Raw genomic sequence first — 23,421 nt, forward strand, 5'->3', positions numbered from 1 at the left:
CATAGATGGTATTGTCCATGCCAGTATTCAGGGTCTCCTTGAATTTAAACTTAAGGGATGTTCTTGTCACCTCAAAGGAGTGTGAGATGTGCCCTGGAGGGGAACTTGGGACAGCCAGCCAGGCAGATTGGATGGGTGGGAGAGAACAAGTCTCCACTGGCTACCCTGGTGCCTCCTTCCCTGGGGCCGTGTGTTCCAGGAAGATCACAGGCTCATTCTGTGCTTGTGTGCACACACATCTGTATAAATGGAATAAGGCTTTGCGCTGCGGAGTGCCCTCTAAGGAACCCTGTGGGAAAGTCTTTTGTAAAGTGAAACATCCTTTTGTATGGTAAGTAATTGTACTGGTTACCAGCCTTGGTGGTTCAGAGTTTTCTGGGATTCTCTGGCGGGGAGAGAGACTTGTTTGGAGGCCATTTGACTCACCCTTTTCCCAATGCCTGATTCTCCTCTGGAGCATTCTGTCTGAGTGATGTGAAGTCCCTGTTTGGAACCCTTGGTGATGGGAAACTCACTGCCCCCGTGCTGGATCATTCCATCTTTGGATAGTTCTGCTTATCGGAAGTGGAAACTTACCTTAAGCTAAAAAATACATCTCTGGGAAGTTTTTGTCCACAGAGTCTCCTGCTGCAGTTTGTGCTGAGTGAGTCCTTTCCTGGTGTTGACTCACTTGATACTTGATGATAGTGAACTTGACACATGAGTCTTTGGGCTGAAAGATCCCAGTTTTCCCATTTGTTCCTCATAGGCAGGATTCTTTTATCATCCTGATGATGATGGTTCTGTTTTGATTTGCTTGCTGTGCTAGTCCATGTCATGTCCCATCATGTCCCTTGTCAACTATGCACACAGTGCTGTCTCAGGTGCTGTCTGAGGAGGATGACAGAGGCTCTGGTCTCCTTAAATGTAGATTCCCTACCTCTGTTAGTGCAGCTCAAGAGTTTTTATGACAGGGATAAACTTATCATTGTCCAAAATCAGAAGTCCTGCTGGTTGTAATCCCAGTGGCTAGGGAGGCTGAGGCAGGAAGATTGCAAGTTCAAAGTCAGCCTTAGCAACTTAGCAAGACCCTAAGCAACTCAGCAAGACCCTGTCTCTGAATAAAATGCCATAAAGAGCTGGGAATGTGACTCAGAGTTTAAGCACCCTTCCTTGGGTTCAATCCCTGGAAAAAAAAAAAAAAAAAAAAAGCCTGCTGGTATAGTCTGCTACTAAGCCACAACTCTATCATTCGGGAGTTCACAGAGGTGATTTCTTTAAATGTCAGGTTTTCATGCATACCTACAGAGGAGTGGCCTGATCTGCAAATAATAAATCTCTCTTCTTTTTCTCTAGAACTGGTCAGGCATGAAGTGCCAATTCAAGTTGCTACGCATGGCTGTGGCCTTGATCTGTAGTAAGTACTGGTGGGACAGGCTCGGGGAGAATGGCAGACACTGGGTCCTGGGGATACAGAGATGTCACAGCCCTTGCCTTTCGGGGCAAACAAAGGCTTGTGATCAAGAAAAAAAAAAAAAAAAAAAAAAGAGAGAGAGAGAGAGAGACACATCAGTAACGGACAACAAGGTGGGGTGTGAGAAAATCTGTCCCTCTGCACTGCTTCTTAGCCCTTCTTCATCTTTTTATGGACACAAACTATGCAAACAGAAAAGGGCTCCATAACCAGAACCCAGATCAAGAGAAATAACTTGACCTTTTGAGTTAGGGAGTTGATTGTTTGAGATCCCCTGTTGGAAGTCAGAAATCCCTTCCTCGGGATACATGTGTATCATACATGTGCCCACATGAGTATACACACATGCACATTAGTTTTATCAGGTTCACAAACTAGCTGATCCATGAGTCCCTGTGAGCAGGATGTGGTGGGGTCTGTAGTCAGGAGAGGTCAATTCTCCCTACAGTGGTCATGTGAGTGTTAAAGACAAGCAGGTGTACGGTGGGTAGATGAGGTGCAAGAGGCACATTGAGCAGAGGTGCAACATAAACTGAAGCCCAGGTGGGTGTGCAGGCTGACAGAACTCACTAATGAGGCTTGGAACTCTGTGTAGCTGTGACAGGTAATAAAGCTAGTAAGATTATAGAAGTCAAATCGGAATGGCTTTAAAGGAAAGAGGAAAAAAAAAAAAGTACTACCTCCCCAGTGCACTGGGAGTCTAGTGGAGGACTCTGTAAGAGGGAGAAACAGATTGAGGTTTAGAAACTCAGTCAGGTTGCAATGCAGAGAATGGAGAGAGTAGTGAGGGGTTATCAGACCAGAGGCCACGGGCTTGTACTGAGTCTGAACAGAAGCAACAAAGGTGGGAAGAGAGAAGGGAGACACATGCTTTCTCCTTTGGTCCTCAGAACACATCTACAGAGAGCATATCATTAGGTTAAGTCACAAGTCAAAACTCAGGGTTCAGAGAGTTAAGCTTCTGGCTCAGCGTTGCCCAGCAGAGGCGATAAATCCAGCATTCATAGCAACCTGTGCTGTTTCTAATGTCCCATACTTTGGCCAAGCTGGGCAGTGAGCACCTCTGCTTTCTCAGCCTGGGTCAGCTTCCTGCTGTGTGGGTGGGAGGGAGAATGAGCCAGAAGAAACACAGCTGGAGGGCCAGGCCTGTGAGGCTCTGCTCTAATGTACTTCCACACTCCTCAGCTCTCACCCGGTACTGCCCCAGACCCGCCGCAGGGCCCTCTGGGTCAGTTTCCTGGATGGGTTGAGAGGATTTCTAATCCCAGAGGACTTTCCAGCCTTAGGACCCTTAGACTGAGCGAGGGCAGCAGGATGCCAGGGGAGGGGGCATGGGCATGGTGAGCATAGCTCCTGTGTCTACTCAGACTTTGCTTTTTGCCTGCTTTTGAAGAAGAAAAAAGAAGCATGAGTCGTGCTGTTTATAAACGCCCAACCCTAAGCATTATAAAAACTAAAATGCTGTTTTGGCGTTGGGAACTATCGGTTTTTATCCTCCTTTATTGAACCCAGGACCTGCTCAGCAGAGGCAGAAAGGCTGCACCCGGGCTTGGGTACAGTGGGGGACCTGAGTCCCCAGCTGCTCCTTTTCCACCACCTGTCAGCCATCTGTGGAGTTGCAGGGCCAACACAGAAGGTGGGGCAGTCCCCCGGGGGAGTGAGTGCAGGTCCCTGGAAGTTCTGGCTCCCCTGAGTGGAGTAGAGAGAGGCCTGCTGGGTAACTAGATGGTCATGGAACAACTACAGTCTTCCCCTCAAAGGGCTTTCTTTCTGTAGGTTTGCCTTGGTTTCCTCATCTGTTAAGCGGGGATAAGAATACCTTTGCTCTCCGAGCTGCTTTGATACTTGTCCTTTCAAGACATCCCTATTTGGCCCACCCAGAAGAAGGAAGGATTCAAGAGCAGATGGTGGCATCTTAGAATTGTTTCAGGGAGAAAGTCCAGAAAATTGCTGGGGGGAGGGTGGAGTTGGAATGGCTTACTTCCAACCCTTCTTTGCCCTGGTCCCCCTCTGTCCCTTCCTTCTAACCACAAAAGCAGTGGTTCTGAGAGTTTTCTGAGGGTTCTGAGATAATGCATGAAAACACGTCATGGACTGGAAAGTGCTGGGCACATATTGAAGTTGCTAATAACGCTCCACCAGTGCGGCCTGGTGCATTGAGGCCGAGGCTTACACGGATGGAAAAATGGGGGATCGAGCCCCAGGACTCGGTGTAACCACAGATATGCAAGGGCCTTGGGCTTGTGTGCAGTCTCTGCCCTCTGCCAGGAACACCCTCCTCGGGCCCTCATGGTGAGGACCCGCTCAGTATTCAGATCACAGAGTAAAGGTTGTCTCCAGAGGGACCTACTGGAGTCCCCAAAGAGTCCCCTTCCTTACACCCAGCATTGACTTTACGTCACCCATCTTCCCCCATAGATGTATCTCTTAATGAAATTGCCCTATGTGTGTAATTGTTCACTGACTTTTTGCCAGGCCCTGTGAGCTCTGGGAGAACAGTTTTGTCCGTCTCCTTGATTACTGTATTCCCGATGCATAGGTGGTACCCAGCCTCATGGCAGTGAATGAATTAACCAGGGTGGCGGGCTGGGGTGCAAGGCCTCGCCCTGCAGCCCCTGCCCAGGACCCTCCTGTGACTTCTCTATGCTTCCTCCTCCTGCAGTGAGTATGGAGTTCGGGCGGGCCGTGTGGCTCCGCTTCCACCCGTCGGCCTATCCCCCGTGCCCTCACCCAAGCTTCGTGGCACACTTGGGTGGTGTGGCTGTGGGCATCACCCTGGGCGTGGTGGTCCTGAGGAACTATGAACAGAGGCTGCAGGACCAGTCGCTGTGGTGGATCTTTGTGGCCATGTACACCATCTTCGTGCTGTTCGCTGTCTTCTGGAACATCTTTGCCTATACTCTGCTGGACTTGAAGCTACCACCGCCCCCCTAAGGGGCTGGAGGGCGGAGGAGGGGAGGGGAGGGAGAAGCAGCATCCAGAGGGAGCACCTGAATCTTTTTCTCATCACCAGCTCAGAGAAGCCAGGGAGGAAAGGTCAAAGACTCCAGCCGCTGCGATATTTGTGTTTTGATATGGGCACAGGGTGGGGCTCTTTTCTGAAAGGCACTGAAGGAGGAGTTGGATGTGGCTGCTGTCATTTTTCTAGGCTGTTCTGGTGACATCAGGCCAGGGCCAGGGTAAAGGCCTGGGGCTGGGTGAGAGAAGCTGCCCTGTGGGCTGACTTGTTCCTGTGGTTCCATGTGCTGCTCTCCCTGTCACAGATTGGGCAGCAGCTTCCTCCCTCATCCTCCATCCTGAGAGACCCTAAGAGACACAGGAAGGTCTGAGGGTTGCTGTGGCCAGCACCGTTCCCTCTGTTTACTTTTTATATTTTTTGGTACTGGGGATGGAACCCAGGGACACTTTACCTCTAAGCCACATCCCCAGCCCTTTTTATTTTTTACTTTGAGGCAGGGTCTTGCTAAGTTACTTAGGGCCTCACTAAGTTGTTGAAGCTGGCCTTAGATTTGCAATCCTCCTGCCTCAGCTTCCCAAGTTGCTGGGGTTACAGGCATGTGCCACCATACTTGCACAGTGTTCCCTCTGGAGTTCTGGGGTGAGAAGAGGGCCCAGTGGTACATGTGTTGGCTTTAACCTGGGAGAGACTGGGGTGCCCTCCTGGTCCAGCCAACAGGCACTGGGGCACGACCTCTAGGGCCTGAGCTGGATAGAGCAGGGAGATGCTGTAAGCTGCAGACCCCACTCTTGCCCTGGGGGACAGTGAGAGGGCCCCAAGCTGCGGGAATAAACTTGAGCCCAAGTTCCCCCCTGGGAGGTCCCAGGACCAGCTTTCAACATCTCCCTCCCTTTCATCCTGAATGCTGACATCACACACCAGCCACCCAGCAGCTGCACCTGCCCTGACTTTAGGATCTATTCTTTCCCTTCTACTGCCCTGACCCTACTTTGTGCCTGTCCTTTCGGCATGGAGATAGTGTTCAGGTGTGAGTGAGTGAGTGAGTGTGTGTGTGTAGGAGACAAGGTGGAGCCTGGAGGGGAAGTTATGTAAGTAGTGGGCCTGTGGGGGTCTAGTCTAAGAGGAGGTAGGATGGGGTGCCCTGCTGTACTGTGGTGTGGTTGCTGAGTGTCCTTGTTTTTAGAAAAGCCTACCTCCCTTGTTTCCCATCTTCTGTCCCTTCCAGACCCTCCCTGAGCATCACGAACCTGCAGGAAAACTGCTGTGGGATGATCTTGGGCCCACTCAGCCCTTGGATTGCTAAGAAGTGCATCCAAGCTCTGCTCTATTCTACCTCTGGAATGGCTTCCAGATCCAAAAATGTCCTGTCCTGTTCTGTCTCCCTTACAAGAGAATTTTTGGGGGTGTGCAAGAGAGGATGAGGCAGGATGATTGAGGCCAGGTGTCCACTGGAGTTAGGGGGACAGGTGGCTGCAGTGAAAGACATTCTACTTTAGGTGGAGCATTGCTCCAGAGGAGCCTTGTTGGGGGCTTGGGTGAGTGTCCTGGGCAAGAGTAGCCTGTAGGTGCAGCTGCTTACAGCTGGGAGGGAACTGAGAATTATGGAGTCCCTCTCACCCCCACTTCACAAGTAGGAAAATGAGGCTGGGGGAATGACTCCCCACCCTCACCCACACCCCAGCAGCCCCAGGTGCCAGGACAGGAGGTGAGAGCAGAGCCCTGCCTCCCAGCAGGGCCCCAGCTACCTCTCCCCTCCAGGAAGGGATGGCGGCATCAGCCTGCACTAGAGGAGCCACTGCAGCCCTCAGTGGAGGGTGCGAGGTGGGTGACCTCTGACAAAATCTGTTGTTCCTTTATACTGCTTTGGAACTCCCAGCCCCCAGCAGCCTGGCAGGACAAAGAACCCCAGGTCTGGAGGCAGAGGGGCTGCAGGGTCAAGGGCAGGAGTGTGAGCTGCCTTCCATAAGCCTTGGGCCCAGCAGAGCCCCGTGGGCAGTGAGGTGCAGCCAGCCAGGCAAGTGTTTGGGGGTCTTGGGCCACTGTAGCTTCCTGACCAGTAACTGCATGGAAGTGGGTAGGTCTTTCTACCTAGGGACACACCCACTTATAGTCTATGCCAGGCTCTTCCCCATCTTTGCCCAGCACTAACTACACTGTCCTGGTCCCCAGTGTGTGGCTTCTAAGGTCACACTACACTGTGCCAGTACTGCCAGGGACGGCCAGCCTGCGGCCATGAGGGCTGAGTTGCATCAGCCTGGAGCATCTTTTCTGCGTCCTGCCTGCCATTCACTATGCTGTGAGAGGTGCAGGTGAAAGGGTCTGCTTCCTAGCAGAGGATGCTGAGGCCGTGGAGCCGGGGCGAGGACCTGAGTAAGGATCACGAGGGGCCAGGGCCGTTGCCTCTGCCACAGGCTACAGCAGCAGCTAAGCTTGAATGCTGCCATCCCTTCCTGGAGGGAAGAGGCAGGGCTTCTGCTCCAGACTCCTGTCCTGGCACCTGAGGCTGCTGGGATGAGGATGGAGCAAGGAGAGAACCACCTTGTCTTTGTCAGATGTGGCCCAAAAGGCAGTGAACTAGAGGCTAGTGAGCCCTCAGAGAAGCCTCCAGCTCCTTCTGGGCTTCAGGTGAAAGCTTGTTTCTGGAAAGGGAAGTATTCTACCTCCCACCTCTCACCCTGTCCTCGGGGGCCTGACGCTCTGGAAGGGAGTCTCATCCAGAACCCAGGCCACCAGCACCAGCTGTTCCCTGCCAGCGTGCCCATCTACACCATCTTTTAGCCATCACTCCCCAACAGAGCCACAGAGTAGACAGTAGAGGCACTTCACAAGACCCAGACGGGTTTCCTCTCGGGGGTCTGGCCTCAGGAGGTGACCATGCTCCTGTGTCCCCCCAACCCTCAGCACCATTTGCCCACCTGGCCTCCAGCCTCTTCCCTTTCTCCCACCTTCCCCTCCAGGGTGGCTACCAGCCAGGATGCTGGCAAGTGGAGGGCCATATGACTCTTCAGGCTGGTGGAGGCAGGTCAGCCTTCTGTCCACAGCACACAGAAACCGAAAGCTGGGGAATCCCCAAACAGCAGCCACAGGCTCGCTGGCTCATTCAACTGGAGAGGAATCTCAGAAGCTGGGGAAGGGAAAACAGGCCTTCAACGGAGAGATTTCACTTTAATGACACCATTCATCACTCGTTTTTTAATTAGGAAAAGCTCCCTAATGAGGCTCTTTTGGCAGCTAATGGGACTCTCAATTTCCTTGAGAACCATTATTGCCCAGAGCATTAGGGGAACCATTGCTCACCAAACCGGGATCTTCCTCCAGCCCCGGTTCAGTTGGCACATAATGCAGAGAGCCCGGTGCCACGGAATCCCTGTCCCGCGCCATTCACATTGCTCCCAGGCTGGCTGCAGAGCACCGACTGATTCTCCTCTGCCTTAAAAACAGTGCCCGACAGTGAATTGCCCCTCCAAGGACTTGAGTAAGTGGGATAGAAAAAAAAAAACACAAACTGCAATGTTGGTTTCTAAATATTTTTGTATTGTGTACATTCTGTATATTTTTGTTGTAACATATTATTTGAGCACAGATTCCATTAAAGATTTTTTTTTTAAGTCATTGGTTATTCAGGATGTGACTTGAGGGTTGGCATGGGAACCTGTTTTGTCTGGGCCTGGTTCAGGGTGGCTGGGAGGGAGACGGTGAGGAACAGTGGTGGCCGATTGACGATTCATAAATACAGATGGGGCATCAGTGTTTGGAGCCAGTCTTTCTAGCTCAGTGCTGCTTTGCTGAATTGCTGGACTCTGGAGTGGTTGGTGAGAGCTGATTGCTCTTCCCATAAAATGCACATTTGTAGACCATTCTGTGGATGATTGCAGGGGTAGGTGGCAGTGAATGAGGAAATGCATCCCTGGCTGCAGGTCAGGACCCTCTGTGCCAGCATCCTGGTGGGTGCCCTGCCCTCCCTCCCACTCATGTCCCTCTAGGACAGATTAATACTGTAATCATTATGAAATCTTGGAAATGTCCTAGGCACTTCCTTCTCCATCTGAGTAGACTAGTCTTCAGGTCCTTGTAGGGGCCATCAGCATCTTCATCTTGAGGGACAGGATTGTTCTCAGGGTAAGGAGGGTAAGACCAGTTCACATATAGACAGGGAAATTAAAGGAGCCTGACTGTTAGGGGTGAAGTCGGGCTGGGAAGTTAAGCAGTCAAGCTGGCTTTGAACCGGTGAGGCCTGGGAAATGAGTTTCCACTAACTTTTCTAAATTGGTGCCAGTGTGTGTAGTGCTGTCGTTCTGTTTCCGTTTGAAGATTAAACTGCCTGTTAAATTCAGCATGAGGGTTGTTTCCCCAAGTGTTCTTTTATGTCAGTTTCCTGTGTATTCTTTTGAAATATTTCTAAATGCTGCAGAAGTCACCCCAGAACAAATAGAGTGCAGTTCAGGCTTAACAGTGAAGTAATCACTTCTAGTTGGAGTGTGGATTACCAACTTCCCTAGAAGGAAAAACCAGGACCCTATCAGAGCACAGGTGTTTCAGTAAGTCAGTTCCAGGCTCCAGTATCTGAGGCATTTCAAGGCAAGCTCCTTGGGGAGGAGGCATTAGGCCTTCTTCCATTTCACTTTTTACTTTTCTGGTTCCTCCCTCTATCAAATTCTCATTTTTCTAATAACTTAATAAGGTATAATAATAAGTATATATATATAAAAAAAAAGGGCTAGAGATGTGATTATGGTAAAATGCTTGCCTGGCATGTGCAAGGCCCTGGGTTCAATCTCCAGTACTACAAAACAAACAACAATTTTGCCAGGTGTGGGGGCACATACCTGAAATTCCAGTGACTTGGGAGGCTGAGGCAGGAGGATTGCAAATTTGAGGCCAGCCTCAGCAACTTAGCATGACCCTGTCTCAAAATAAAAAATAAAAAGGGCTGGAGATGTAGCTCAGTGATAAAGTGTCCCTGGGTTCAATCCCTAGAACTGAAAGAAAACAAAAACAATTTTACTGAACACCTACTATGAGCTAGGCACTGAAGTAAACATTTCACAGCTACTTTATATGAAGTGGGTATAAATAGCCCCATGGTTTACACACAGGGGAAGGTTTAGAGTAGTTTAGTCACTTGCTTGTAATTGATGGCATGGCTGGATTCCTACCCAAGATGTCTGGTTCAATGCTGTCAGCCCTTAGATATTTGTATAGGACTTTTAAAAACACTAAACATAGATGTGTCAGAATGTTTATTTAAAGGGCAAATCTCATTGCATTAGGGCTATGGCCATTCAGTAACAATAAATGAACCTTGGAACATTTGCTTGGAGTTCACTTAATAGGCCCTCCACTTGTCAGCCCTCCCAAAAGTAGCTTAGAAGAAAACCCACAGCTGTCGATCCATTACAGCTCTCCATCAACTCCAATTTCCAGAATCTTGGCATTTATGCCACCTCAGCAATCTGTCCACATGATTCAAAGTCTCTGAGGCAGGTAGGAACTTCAGTAGTTAAGAGAACTGAGCTGCTCTGAGACCGCCAAGTAGAAAGATTGCATCAAAACCAGTGGAGTTTCTGTTAACTGAGAAAGCACATAGATAGGAAAACACAATCCTACTAACTGAATCTTATTTCTTGAGAAGTCTGCAGTCTTGCCTAGCATCTGGTATAAGCGATCCTCTGGTAAAGGACAGGCATTCTGTCACAGTTAACAATGAGAGTGAAAGGATGTGACTTGGGCTATTGCATTCTACAGGTGTAACTTAACTGGACAGTGAATAAAACATTGTGATAGAAATTGCTCTTACACTTCCTGGTGCCTCCTACAGGATGCAGAAAGGTGTATCTCAGCAGGTAATTTGATTTTCTCCAACACATTCTTAGTATAACAAGTTCCCCCACAAACTTGCTGGGAATAAATACAAATGTAAGGCCTGAGAACTGAGCTCATGAAGTGAAAATGGCTGTCTTGGTTAGAAGCTAGGTTTTATTACAAATACAATTACATGATAAACATATTTTATCTGTGTATAACACATAAAGAATACATAAATTTATTCATGTCTGAACAAATACTTTTTACAACTTTATTATTATTATTTTGCAGTACCGTGGATCAAACTCAGGGGCCCTTACTGAGCTATATCCCAGCCCTTTTTCCCTTTTTATTTTTTTATTTTCAAACAGGGTCTCACAAATTTCCCAGTCTGAGCTCAAACTTTGAATCCTCCTCCCTTAGCGTCAGTAGCTGGGATAACAGGTTTGTGCCACCACACCTGGCACTTTTTACGACTTTAAACATTAATACATTAAAGCTTATTAAAATTTGAATACAGTACACGTTTCTTGACGTGAGCTGAGTTTCTTCTCATGATGAACACAATATTCAATTCCATGACATCCTTTTCTTTGTCTATAATAGTGATATAGAATGTCAGACTTATTTTAAAAATAAGATTACTGTCTACAACTGTATAATATAGTGAGTGTACATTACAAAAAATACATATATACAGATAATATATAATTATACTTTGCCTATATCCATAAATAAGTTGAAGCAGGTAATACATTTGCTTTATCATTATTTTTGTAGTACTGGGGATTGAATTCAGGGGTACTTTTCTCCTGGGCTATAATCCTTGTCCTTTTATTTTGAGACACTGTGGTCTTGCTAAGTTGCCCAGACTAGCCTTGAACTGGTAATCCTCCTGCCTTAATCTCCCAAGTTGCTGGGATTAAAAGTGTGCACCACTGTGCCCAACAATCCATTTGCTTTTAAAAGCCATTTACAACATGAACTCTTGAATGACATACAAATTTATAAATGAAAAATATATTTTAAAGACTCAAAATGTTGATTATTTAAAAAACTGATTTCCAACTGGGTGACCAAGTGCATTCGAAAAAGAAAACAAAACAAGAAAAAAAAGGAAAATGATAGATTCTAGAGATTCCAGGATAATGTCATAAAATTGCTTATCTTTCATAGTCATCCTGAATACTATTAAAAAAATGCTGCTTAGATTTTTTTTCCATACAACCTATAATCCAAGTTATTAAACTTTAAAACCATATGGAAGCATTTATGAAGATCTTGAATTGTATTTCTCATTAAACAAAAAGTAAAGGCTTGGTGAGTCATGTCCCTAGACTGACTTCTGTAGAGGAGAAAGCAGAAGGCCATTGTCAGTCATTTTGAAAGTTAAAACTCAGCACTTAATGTGAATTTACAGACATTTATGAGTTGCTCAATTTTACAGGCTTGTGTTCCTCTGAACATCCTGAAGGCAGTGAGAACATAAGACTTCTGATCTTCTAAATAAAAATCATTATCAAATGAATTTATTAAAGAGCTATGCAGAAGAAATACATGTGTGGCTACTGTTGGCTTCCATGGGAATTATAAATGGCTAGCTGAGAGCACTTTGAATTGATTCAGAGTAAAACAATCTGAGGCTTGTAACAAATGTACAAAAACTAAAATCAATGAGTAACTCTGATAGGAAGAATCTGTTGGCACTCCTTATCTTACAGTTTGTTTGTAAAACTTATGTACTTTGTTTATTAACACTGTTTAAAAACTGGCATTTTCATCTAAAAGGGAAAAAAAATACTGGCAAATATCTGTGAACAAATTAATGAAGAAAAGTGGTGATGGGCGCCAGTTCTGCAGCAGCTTTCCATCAGGACTCATGTTTTATCTTGAAACTAGTGCATCTATTTTTGAAGATTATGTAATTTCTTATACACTTATGATTTATTTGCATATTGACTTAAAAGCTGGCTTCATCAATCAAGCCAACAATTAATCAGACCAAAAAAAAAAAAAAAAGGAAGTGCATCAGGTACCCACAGGATGCATGAATCTATGAAATGGTGTAGTGGTGCTAATCCTCCTATGACTGGGATTACATTTTTTAAAAAAGAAACTACAATCTATTGAGAAAGAAGTTCTATGATCTTTTCTGGGAAGAAAAATTGTAAATACTGCAGCAAACTTCTGAGAGAAGCCACAAAAGTACCTCTGAAGTTTTTAGGGCAACACATTCATTTTTTATTATTTATTTAGGTACCAGGGATTGAATCAAGGAGCATTTCACCACTGAGCCACATCCCCAGCCCTTTTTATATTTAATTTAGAGACAGGGTCTTGCTATGTTGTTAGGGCCCTTACTAATGAGGCTGGCTTTGAACCAAGTGATCCTCCTGCCACAGCCTCCCTAATCACTGGGATCACAGGTGTGCATTACCACATCCACCTTAGACAACACATTTCTGAAGTTTAGAATTTATGGGACCGGCAATAGACTAAAATTCCACAATTCTAACATGCATATCGATATAGGACTCCATAAAGACATTCCTCAGATTTTTATGTTTAATTAAGTTAAAATTTAAAGTACAAAAAGAAAAAATGTCTGGTAAGATTCAAATAATCCTAAATAGTAATCCTATGAACAATTATTAACAACTGCAATTTCAAACACCAAGGCTTGAATACACAACTTCACGAAGCAGTTGTCTCAAAACATGATCAAAAACCTTGGGCAAGAGCTTCTTTCATGAATTCTTCAAGGACAGCTACCACATTTTTGGCTTCAGGCATTTCTTCGTGTTCCACTTTAACAATCTTCAAAAGGATATCTCCGCTACCACAGTTCTTTAGGAACATGTAACATTTAAACAAAGCATAATGATTCATTTCTGCCTGTCGGATAAATCTCTTCAAATTGTTTGTGTCTTGTATGGCCTAGAAAAAGATTACCTAGTTAAATATGTGTTTAGTGAGATAATAATGAAGCTTGAAAAATACCTCCTATCCAGCTGAGAACTCAATATATGTTCTCAATTGTTTGCTTTTTGTTTTAAACATTTCTATCATCTTTATTGTTAATATGCTTCACCTTTGGTGAAAATCTTATATAGAAAGTAAAAATACTTGAAAAAATCTCCTAAACAAGGTGAAAATACTCCCATCAGAATTTTGAACCACTTTTTTTGTGCTTTGCAACTCAAATACATCACTAAGCTTCCTTAATATAAGTAAGCATTCAACCCGATTTATTGGAAGTGATGAAATTACATGTATGCAGAAGCTACTGAAAAATTAAAAGCAAATGCTTTCTGATGATTTCATTTTGAGAACATCTTATTTAATAGACATCACAACTGTAAAACAGATTTGTTATCCTATCACTGGTACTAATTAAAATTCAGACAAAAAAATTGTATGTGGCCCTTGGCACACAGCCAATTAATTACCTTTAATTTAAAGTTCTCCAGTACTTGTCGGAACAGAAAAGGGTTACCCCCTTCGGCACCATTTAAAAAAGCCTGCATCCAATCCTCACAAAACCGGTTGCTTCCTACAAAATATTTAGAGAAATTAAATAAAAAATAATGCCATTCTACAAAATACAAGACAGTTATTTCTTTATAATAATGTTTATAATGAACTTTTCAAATGTTAAATATTTTTATAATATTTATTTATAAAAAAAGTGTGCTCCCTATATGACTAAGAAATACGAAGATGGTTGAAGACCCCCATATGCCTCAGTCACATCCCCTTCTTTTCCCATCAGAAAGGATTATCATTCCCACAGTTCTCTAAAATTTTGCTATATCCCTTTATATCTCTAAGCCTATGTGTTATTATTTTGCATATGTTAAAACCTTTATGTATCTATTTTGTTGTTATTGTTGTTGTTGTTTTTGGTACCAGGGATTGAACCAGGTACCACTGAGGCACATCCCCAGACCTTTTTATTTTTTGAAATGGGGTCTCACTAAGTTGCTTAAGTCCTCATTTAATTGCTGAGACTGGCCTTGAACTTGCAATCCTCCTGCCTCAGCCTCATGAGTCGTTGAGATTATAGGTGTGCACCACCATGCCCAGCCCTTTATATATTTTTTCATGGTTTTTCACTGAATAATATGTTTGAGAGCTATTCTAACGTAGGTCATCTCTGGTACATTCATTTTCAACTGCTCTATAATATGCCACAGCATGTATTACCAGTGTTGTACACATTAAAAATTTATTCCCAATTTTTTGTAATTTCAAATAATGTTTTTATGAATATTTTTGTATTTGTCTCCTTGTACACACATATATGAGTTTCTCTGTATATCTAGGAGTGGAACTGCTAGGCATGACTTCATTTCCATGTTTCTAGAATTACTATTGTTTTCAGCAAGCTTGGGATAGCCATGAACAACTGTACAAGGTAGGCAAGAAGGATATGTTTGTATCCTTTATTTTCAATGCAAAGAGGGAGACTCAGGAGAGGTCCAGAGATTATGGCTCACCTGCATTGGAGAACTTAGGCTGGGAGCCACTGCAATCGATGACTACAGACTTATGCTGCTGTTCTGTCATGGCCATGCACAAAGATGTCATGGTGCCTTCATGAATTAGTCCCTGAAGACTGGCCACACTCAGAAACCTGCCAAACACACAAGACTTTTTTCACAAACAGTATTGGACTCTGGGAGGGAGAAAACGGAATCATTCTGCACTGGAGCAGGGAGGGTTTAAAAAAAAGTATAAGTCAGGCTTTCTGTGGAAAAGATTCTCTCTTTGCAAAAACTATGTTCTTTACCTGTTAATGTCTCTCTTTGTTTTTTCATCTGATTCTTTAACCTCAACAGGAGTATAACTCAAAGCCTATGAGAGAAAAATAAAGCCTGATTGATATGTCTTCCAGTTTCCCTTATTGAGCAGCCACTCATGACCAAATGTCACCACTCCCAGTAACCACCTTACCAGACAATGATTAATGGGCATAGCCCATAAGCTCTCCAGAGCCTGGTTTAGCAGCTCCTTGCTAATATTTTTATATAGTTAAAATCACTAGAATTTTGTTTTCCTTTACAAAATATTTTGGAAATTACCTCTCATATCATTTCAGAAAGTAATTATTTAAAAATATTTTATCCTATTAGGAAGACTCAGTAGGCATTTGCAATTCAATTTTACCTTTGTAAATAATCTTCTAGATCTGAATAAATAAAGTGTGCTCTATCCTGACAGCAAGCATAGTTTAAATGAATGGGGAAAAAGTAATAATCAGAGAAAGTAAATATGTCTCCAGATAATCCAAACTCTAACCAGCCATGGTGCATGCCTGTAATATCAGATACTGGAGAGGCTAAGACAGGAAGGGTGCAAGTTCAAGGCCAGCCTGGGCAATTTAAAGACCTTATCTTAAAAACAAAAAGGGCTGGGGATGTAGCTCAGTGACACAGCACTTGCCTGGCAAGCACGAGGCCCTGGATTCAATCCCCAGTACCTCAAAAAATAAAAAACTCTGCCAAAGTTATTCTCGATTAAGGAAATGCTCTTGTTTGGGCAATACTTACTGCATGTAGCAGAAAGGTAAGTTTCTCCTGAAAAAGAAGAACAACCCTTTGGATTGGGCAAACAACATCCTCAAACCAGTTGTTCAGATAAGTCTTGGTGTGGTTTTCCAGGCCCCTTTCCTAGATCAAGAGAGAACATCATTGCTTTAATACTGCATAAGCCTTCCTGTTATGGACTTTTTCCCTCCACCATACTAACAGTGAAAACTGGGACAGACACCTCCTTTTTAAAGCTAATACCACCAATTCAAAAAAAGGAATTGTGAATACAGTTTTCCTGGGAGCCTGAATTAGTAGAGTCCCATGCTATTCTTCACTGGGAGGAGTTGGGCATTTACATGGCCATCTTTCCCACTGCCATGGTGATTCTCTCTTAATTTATCTGCATTGTCCCATCACCTGGTATAGTGTCTGAAACATGCATAGCAAGACCTTATTGACTACTGAATGACTAAAGGAATGTAAATAGGTAAGCTATTTGTACTGAAAAGGTTAAGAAAAAGAAAGAACTCATCAAAACTCAAGTCTACTTCTCAGACATGCCATCATGAGCACATCTGGCTTTCAGCTGTGCTGCTTTCTGGAGACTAGTGTAACACAGTAAGAGCCCCAGTCTGAGAAAGCAGCTTCCCCATACTTGAATCCCTGGCTCATCCCTAATCCATGCCTTCCTTTCCTCCATCTTGGATGAACATGACAAATAAAAGGAACTATTGCTATGGATAATGCGATAAATTTATGAGAGTCATAACTTCAACAACTGCTCCAAGTTGAAAGCATAGTTTTTAAAAAGGTTTGGATAAATTAGTCAATGGACAGCCTATAAGGTAAAGTTTTTAGAATTCAGGTGTCTTTCTGTCCTATATGACTTGACAAGTACAGAAGCCATGGTTGATTAATCATTTCAGTCTTATAGAATTTTAAATCTATTATCTTACCTCACAATTCATGTTATTTTTTAGCCCTTGAATGTACTTGTCCAGTTCAAGCCTGAAAGTACATTCTTAAGGAAGTAATAAAGAATGAATAATCAAGACAATGTCTTATCTCCCAACAGGAAATGTGAAATTGCTCAAATAACACAAACTGTAAATTAAAACAAGCCAAGGCAAATGGCCACAGGAGGTATGAAATTCAAGCACATATGTAAGGGCAGAGAAGCTTGGAGAGGGTGTAGATAACTCCTCTACTTGCCTCCCCACATTCTCCTTCCTGATTCCCTAGGACCAAAGAAAGGATATAGCTCAAGGCCTTTTTCAGAACCTCCTAAAAAACAGACCACATACTCTGAAGTGTTACATTCAGAGCCCACTGTTGCTGTTTCAGGAAGCAGTTTTTCTTGTTGGAAAAGGCAATAATAACAACCAACTTGGTAACCTGGAATTCTGAAAAAGAAAAGAATAAAATGTAACTCAGGCACCTTATTCTATGAACTACTCTGAACCCTGGTCATCTTGATCTAGCAATACCTTTAGACTGCCCACTACTTCATAGCTTCTCAGACCTGTCAGTTTACTCTTAACAGCAGAGGAACATGAATGTACACCCTAGATGGGCTTTAGCTAAAGTAGCCCCTAACAGAGATGAACTTTTCTTTGAATTCTCCTGTGTTGTGTGAAAATTTTAGGCAAATTTCACTCTTGTTCATAGTATACACGTTTACATGAATGTAAACATATTCCTTGAAATTATGGCATTTGCTGGTATATGGATGGAACTGGAAGACTATCATGCTAAGTGAAATAAGCCAATCTCAAAAAACCAAAGGCCAATGTTCTCTCAGATATGTGGATGCTAACACGCAAGTAGGGTGAGGGAGTAAGGGAAGAATAGAAGTACTTTGGATTAGACAGAGGTGAATGAACGGAAGTGAGTGGGATAGGAATATGAAAGAAGAATGAATCAGACATAACTTTCCTATGTTCATATATGAATACACAACCAGTATAACTCCACATCATGTACAACCACAAGAAGGAGAAGTTATACTCCAGGTATGTATAATATGTCAAAATACACTCTACTGTCATGTATGTCTAAAAAGAATAAAAAGAATATTACTCAGCCATAAAGAATGATGGCATTTGCAGGCAAATGGATGAAATTGGAGAATATCATGCTAAGCGAGATAAGCCAATCTCAAAAAACCAAAGGTCGAATGATCTCGCTGATAAGCGGATGATGACACATAATGGGGGGTGGGAGGAGTTAGGGTCAGGGAGAGGGGCAAGAATGGAGGAAGGAAGGACTATATAGAGGGAAAAGAGGGAGAGGGGTGGGAGGGATGGGGGGAAGGGAAAAAATAACAGAATGAATCAAACAACATTACCCTATGTAAATGTATGATTACACAAATGGTATGCCTTTACTCCATGTCCAAATACAGAATCAACATGTATCCCATTTGTTTACAATAAAAAATAAATAAACAAGAGCTTTACAGAGTTGTAAAAATAAATAAATAAATAAATAAAAAGAAGAAAAAAAAAATATTCCTCCACTTCCCCAAACCTTCACAAATCACTGATGCTCCAGGCAGATGATCCAGGTTTAGCCCGTGGCCTTATGCTTGGGCCATGGCCTCATACTCTTATATGCCAACTTCATGATCTGAAGTGAATTATAATCAAGAAGTGTAATGGAAAGACAACTGGACTTGGACTGAGAATGCCTATGTTTAAACCTGAACTCCACCAAGGTACCCAGCCCTGTAACCTTAGGCAGCCCATTTAACTTCTCTGAGTTTATTTCCTCACTTGAAAAATGCAAATAAAAGTACTGCTGTATCTCCTCTTTGTAAGGAGAAATGTACCAAAGTTTGGGAAAACATTTTATAACTGTAAAATATGCAATTTTCGTTTTAGTAATTAACTCTTCTAAGTACAGAACTATATAAAGTACATGTAGGTGCCAGTGTCTCTACATTCAGTTAATCCCATTCCACAAAGGTTTATGTGTGAATCTCAGCACTTGGGTTGCTAGAAAACAACAATAAACTGGGCAATTCTAGTAGGAGAAATTTTAGAGTTTCCCATCACTTCTCACATTTAGCTCAGAGACAAAAACTCAGGACACAGCACATTTTGCGCTTACCTCAGCTCTATAGATGCAACATTACCCAGCCCTTCAAAGATGGCTCCCTTTGAAAGACGCTTAGCAATGAAACTGCGCAGCTCTGGCTCCACTTCAGATGGCAAATTAGTATCCACCAAGGAGAGGCTTAACAAATGAAAGACACACATTCTTTACCAGTGTACTAGTGCATTCACAACCATGAGTCAGACAGAATGAGACAAAAGTCAGAGTCTCTCTTAAGGACCTAAGAAGGCTATCTACCTGACCCACTGGTTAGTGCCATAGTTTGGATTTAGAAAGTCCCCCAAAGGCCTATATGCTAACAGTTTGGTGCTACTGGGAGGTGGGGGCCTTGTTGGAGAATATTAGGTCATTGGGGCATTCATTGGGGGCATGCCCATGATGGGGATATTATGATCCTGGCCGCCGCCACCGCCTCCACCGCCGCCGCCTCCTCCTCCTCCTCCTCCTCCTCTCTCTCTCTTGCTTTGTAGCAGCCATGAGGTGAACAGGCTTCTCTGCCATGTGCCCCTGCCACGATGTAGTGCCAGAGACTCAAAGGCAATGGGCTGAAACCTCTGAAACCATGAGCCAAAATGAACCTTTCCTCCTTCAGTTGATTATTTCAGGTATTCTGTCAGTAACTGAAAGTTGAGCAACAACAGTAAGGCCTCTAGGAATGTACGTCATCAAGTGTGACCTATCACCAAACAGTTTAAAATATTACTATCTTTCCAGCTTGTTCTCTCCAATACTGGCACACCACTGAAATCTTTTTTTTTTTTCCCCTTTGGTACTGAGATCTAACTAGGGGGACTTTGCCACTGAACTACAACCCCAGCCCTTTTTTATTTTTTTATTTTGAAAAATGGTCTCATTAAGTGGCTGAGGCTGGCCTGAACTTGTGTCCCTCCTGTCTCAGCCTCCTGAGTCACTGGGATTACAGGTGTGCACCACCACACCTGGTACACCACTGGAATCTTGAACCCACTGATTCTCTTCCTCACAGTACCTCAAGTTTCTCCTCTCCTCACTTACTCTCTTCTTACTCAGCTTAAATTTGCTTGTCAGTATTATAATCACACCCCTGCACACATTCTTCTTTTTCTCCTTTTCAACTTTATTGAAGTATAATTGATATATAAAAAATGAGTACTGGGCTGGGGTTGTGGCTCAGTGGTAGAGTGCTTGCTGAGCACCTGTGAGGCACTGGGTTTGATCCTCAGCACCACATACAAATAAATTAATGAAATAAAGGTTTTGTGTCCATCTACAACTAAAAAACATTATTAAAAAAATTGAGTACTGTGCACATTCTCCTTCAACTGCTTTGTTTTCACCTCATTGAATACTTAGCAAAACTTTAGCCCTAGTTAGTCCAGCTTTCCACCTACTCTGCAACCAAACAGTGGAGTGTGTTTGGATAAAAGTCCATGTCCATGGTGTTGAGATTCATGTTAAATTAATGATACTAGATTCAAGCAGCCCTAACTACTGTCCAGCTGTCACTATAGTCTACTATGTCACTATTTCCTACCTTCTCTTTCCAAAATTCTCCATCCTCCTACTCTCCATAAATAAATACAGTAGCTTGGTGTCTCTGAATTAAAACACACAATTTCAATTTTAGATTAGAATATAAATAAAAGCTACTTCTATTCTAACTTGAATATTCAGAAAGAAAAGGTCTTTTTTAAAGTTTTATTTATTTATTTTTTTTTTAGTTGTAGATGGACACAATACCTTTATTTTATTTATTTATTTATTGTGTACCGGGGATTGAACTCATGGGCACTCAACCACTGAGCTACATCCCCAGTCCTATTTTGTATTTTATTTAGAGACAAGGTCTGACTGAGTTGTTTAGTGCCTCACTTTTGCTGAGGCTGGCTTTGAATTTGTGATTCTCCTGCCTCAGCCTCCCAAGCCGCTGGGGGATTACAGTCGTGCACCACTGCGCCCAGCATTATTTATTTTTAGGTGCTAAGAGTTGAATTCAGTGCCTCATACATGCTAGACAAGCCCTTTTCCACTAAGCTACAACCCCAACCCAAAGGTCTTCTATCACCAGCCTTCACAATAGAGAATATGAAACCAATACTTCTCCAGGTCTTTTAATTTATACTATGGAAATTTTAACATAAAAAGTAAAACAGTAAGTTCTTATGTTCCCATGAGCAAGTTTCAATAGTTATCAGCTCATGGCCACCTTATTTCATCTTTACACACATACTATTCCCCCCATCTCAGATAATTCTGCAGCATGTCCCAGAAATTACTTCATCCATTAATTTCTTACTATTTGTATTTCTAAAAGATGAAGGATTTTTGTTTTGTTTCTGGTGTGGGGAGCAAACCCAGGGCCTCATGAGTGCTAGGCAAGTGCTCTACCACTGAGCTACATGACCAGCCCCAGGACTTTAAAATATGTACATACATATTACTATGACACATGGAAAATTCCTTAAATCATCCATTTTTAAATATATTTGTACTCCATCTAATTTTGCATTAAGTGCAAGGTGCATTCATTCATGCATTTAATAACAATGTATTAAATGTCTACCATGTGCCAGGCACTACTCAAAGGACAAGACAGGGAGACATCAATGAGATAATCCTGCTACCCTGGAGTTTACATTCTAGTGTATGGTAGAAGAGCTACTAAAGAATATTCAAAGTGGGGAGGGAAAAAGGGCTTAAATTCAAATCTTGATATCAATCTGATATTGAAATTTCTACTGAAATTCTAACTAAAGAACAGTTCTCTCTGGTTAATCACAGGGGCACTATTAGTATTTGGATTTGCCCCTGCCTCCAGTGAATGCCCCAAGAGGAAATCAAGGGAGGTTCCTAAGGAATAGAAGGAACTGCTAGTTTGACTCAGGGAAAGTTCAGTGGAAACCGTGTACCTACTGACATCTATAGGCCAGAGATGCACAGAAGATAGAACACGTTATGGGTTATGGGTAAACTGTTTTTACCTGAAATCATCACCAGAGGGAGTTTCCAAATTTGTGCCACTTGGGCTTCCATCATCACTGTCCCCACGTTGCTGTGCCAATCTACAAGCCAAAAAAGCAATAGTGCTATCAATTACGGGCTCCCACAGCTGGAGTTCTAGCAAGCAGGGTAGGGCGAGGAGTCAACTAAAAAGCTGCAAGGTTAGAGTGCGTGGTTCCTCTATTGCCTCGCCTCAAGGCAGGGAAAACCCATAAAACAGAGCTGACAAGCACCTTCTCTCGCCAGGTTACCTACGGGGTGCAGGAAAGGCCTAACATAAAGATTAAAGAAGCGCCTCTTTAAAACAACAACAACCAGAATGCATAGGGCCAAGAGAGAGCCCCTAGAACATCAGCCAGGAGGAGAAAAAAGATGCAGCAGGACAAAGAAAATCGGTGTGTGTGGCGGGGGAGTGACGGAAATTGGGTAAAGTGGGGAGATAGTGACCAGAGGACAGGAGATGGGAAATGAAATTACTGAGCATGCAGGAACTTCACTAAACAAACGGCCGGGGCGAGAGGCCCGACCGAGATGACACAGGGGCAAGGACAGCAGAGGCTTGGGAAGGCCAGGCATAAAATCCGGGCTAGCAGCCGGGAAGAACGGAGTGAGACCTGGAGGGCCCTTCGGGCCAGAGACCTCGGCTGGGAGAGGAGAAGATGGCGTTTGGGAGCTGCCAGGCCGCCGGGCCGGGGAAGGGGCGTAAAGCCGGGCGGCGGGCCCGGGGTGGGTCCGCAGGGGCGGCCGGGCAGGCCAGGCCAGGCGCCGGCACCTGCTTCCGCGGTAGCTGTAGAGACAGTAGTGGCTGCTGGGCGGCGGCTCGAGTTTCCGCTCCTCTGCAGAGCCACCCTCCTCGCTGCTCTCTAGCTCCTTTTCATCCCCATCCAGCGATTCCTGCAAAGACGGGAGCATCGCTGCGGCCTCGGAGCAGTCCTGTGTCGCCGCCAAACCGATCCCCCGCGGCCGTACAGTCCTCAGTGGACAGGCTCGACCGGCTCCCCGCCCTCGTACACCTGCGTTCCGCTGGTTTCCCTGGCCCCGGGGCCAGGAAGCTGGCCAGGGGAGGAAGGCGTTTTTCCGGGAAGGATCCAGCAGGCGTCCTGCGTTCCCCCTCACCAAAAAGCTTTTACTTTTTCTTTTTCTACTGGGGACTGAACTCCGGGGGCCCTTAACCACTGAACCACATCCCTAGTCATTTTTATTTTGAGACAGGGTCTTGCTAAATTGCTGAAATTATGACTGGTGTCTGGTTTGTTTTTAATCTTCATTTTTTAGTTCTAGGGATTGAACCTAGGGGTGCTTCACTACTGAGCTATCCTTAGCCCTTTTTATTTGGAGACAGGGTCTTTCTAAGTTGCTTAGGGCCTTACTGAGTTGCTGAGACTGGCCTCAAACTTGAGACCCTCCTGCCTCAGCTTCCTCAGCTGAAATTACAGGAGTGCACCACCATGCCAAACTGGTATTTTTATAAAAGAGAAAAAAGTTGGGCACAAACATACACACAATGGGAAAGTGGCCATGTGAAGATACAGAGCTACCAGGAGTACACCGTGTAAAGATGGAGGCAGATTGGA

At 44.1% G+C, this 23,421-nt stretch overlaps 2 protein-coding genes across 3 annotated transcripts in view; one reads left to right on the forward strand and one right to left on the reverse strand.

Moving 5' to 3' along the window:
- The window catches only part of RHBDL3 (rhomboid like 3), a 45,110-nt gene extending 40,708 nt beyond the window's left edge, over positions 1-4,402 (forward strand). For both annotated transcript variants that reach the window (XM_079130501.1, XM_079130500.1), the window contains 2 exons: positions 1,336-1,396; positions 4,116-4,402. In XM_079130501.1, the coding sequence (XP_078986627.1) occupies positions 1,336-1,396; positions 4,116-4,387 (333 nt within the window). In that variant the 3' untranslated portion in view covers positions 4,388-4,402. The remainder of the gene's footprint in view (positions 1-1,335; positions 1,397-4,115) is intronic.
- Positions 4,403-12,374: 7,972 nt separating this feature from the next.
- Positions 12,375-23,060, reverse strand: LOC306655833 (protein Njmu-R1). The gene is made up of 10 exons (XM_079130502.1): positions 22,620-23,060; positions 21,829-21,909; positions 18,863-18,988; positions 17,011-17,154; positions 16,708-16,765; positions 15,770-15,889; positions 15,010-15,074; positions 14,717-14,853; positions 13,667-13,770; positions 12,375-13,154 (listed from the first exon to the last, which is right to left on the reverse strand). The coding sequence occupies exons 1-10, from the start codon at positions 22,757-22,759 to the stop codon at positions 12,939-12,941; spliced, it is 1,191 nt and encodes a 396-aa protein (XP_078986628.1). The 5' UTR covers positions 22,760-23,060; the 3' UTR covers positions 12,375-12,938.
- Between the last annotated feature and the right edge of the window lie 361 nt (positions 23,061-23,421).

The sequence above is a fragment of the Sciurus vulgaris genome (genome assembly GCF_902686455.1).
Source record: "Sciurus vulgaris genome assembly, chromosome: 3".
NCBI lineage: Eukaryota > Metazoa > Chordata > Mammalia > Rodentia > Sciuridae > Sciurus > Sciurus vulgaris.

Excerpts from the sequence above, each read along its gene's own strand:
- LOC306655833 (XM_079130502.1), bottom strand. The coding sequence starts at position 22,759 with ATGCTCCCGTCTTTGCAGGAATCGCTGGATGGGGATGAAAAGGAGCTA. Across the intron at positions 17,155-18,862 it reads GTTGCATCTATAGAGCTGAG|AATTCCAGGTTACCAAGTTG; the intron begins GTAAGCGCAAAA and ends TTTCTTTTTCAG. Across the intron at positions 14,854-15,009 it reads ACAAAGAGAGACATTAACAG|GTTTCTGAGTGTGGCCAGTC; the intron begins GTAAAGAACATA and ends TGTGTTTGGCAG.